We start from the raw sequence: 859 nt of genomic DNA, 5'->3' as shown, positions 1-859 counted from the left end.
CCGTCCATTTGTAAGCAATTGATCAAACTAATAGATAATTCAAGTAAAATCATCTGACCCGATCTTAAGCTTCCCACGTGCTTCTCCTATGTGGTTCAATTATATAATATATAAAAAAAAGGGAGATCCCCATACCACTTCCGGTAACAATTAGATTCCGAGGTGAAGCCTAGAGAGAAAAAAATAGAACAAAGAACATGGAAAATCTTCCAAAACCCAACTGGTTTTATACAGAACTACACAAATGAATCGATGATATACAATAAATGAAAACAGCAGAAAAAAAAAAAAGAAATCAAATTCCATGCAACAAACAAACAGAGAAGAAAAAAAAAAAAACATCCGTGATCCATCGATTGAAGGTAGAGAAGGAAGATATGTCCCTCCTTTTAGTGTTTCTGGGTCCTCTTGTTATACTTGTCTTTGATCCATTGAAACCCCGTAGTCGTCCCTGTCTTGACCTTCTTCATGCCTGTGGAAGCCACAGCCTTTGTTTTCTCGAACCCATTTCCGACCTTTTTACCGTATTTGTTAGTTGCACTCTCCTTCTTCTCGGGAATCGGGTCCGGATTGCTGTAATCCCATTGATCGGCCCATGTATTTCCAAAAGAGTCGTTGCGATCCATTCAACGGAAGATGGATTCTGAATGAGAATTCTTGAGAGAGGGAGAGAGAAAGAGTTTTCTTGGAATTTAGAGATAACAGGAGGTCTGGTCACCCAATGCTTATTTATAATGGTTTGAAAATTAAATATAATAATAATAATAATAAAATAATTTGGTTCTCCTTACTAAATCACGTGGTATCAGAAGTTTTTTATTGGAAAGACCAAATTAGCCTTATTCGACCCAATTCTCTC

At 36.9% G+C, this 859-nt stretch overlaps 1 protein-coding gene across 1 annotated transcript; it reads right to left on the bottom strand.

Annotated features, from left to right (window-relative positions):
• Window positions 1-205: 205 nt before the first annotated feature.
• LOC143851352 (uncharacterized) lies at window positions 206-712 on the bottom strand. Its single transcript, XM_077360748.1, has one exon. It carries the CDS (start codon window positions 624-626, stop codon window positions 390-392), a length of 237 nt encoding a protein of 78 aa, XP_077216863.1. The 5' UTR covers window positions 627-712; the 3' UTR covers window positions 206-389.
• Between the last annotated feature and the right edge of the window lie 147 nt (window positions 713-859).

The sequence above is a fragment of the Tasmannia lanceolata genome, unplaced genomic scaffold (genome assembly GCF_043159265.1).
Source record: "Tasmannia lanceolata isolate RefF3 unplaced genomic scaffold, GAP_Taslan_0.1 ptg000018l, whole genome shotgun sequence".
Classification (NCBI taxonomy): Eukaryota; Viridiplantae; Streptophyta; class Magnoliopsida; order Canellales; family Winteraceae; genus Tasmannia; species Tasmannia lanceolata.
Note: the sequence above shows the minus strand (reverse complement) of the source record. Positions and strands in the feature narration are given on the sequence as shown.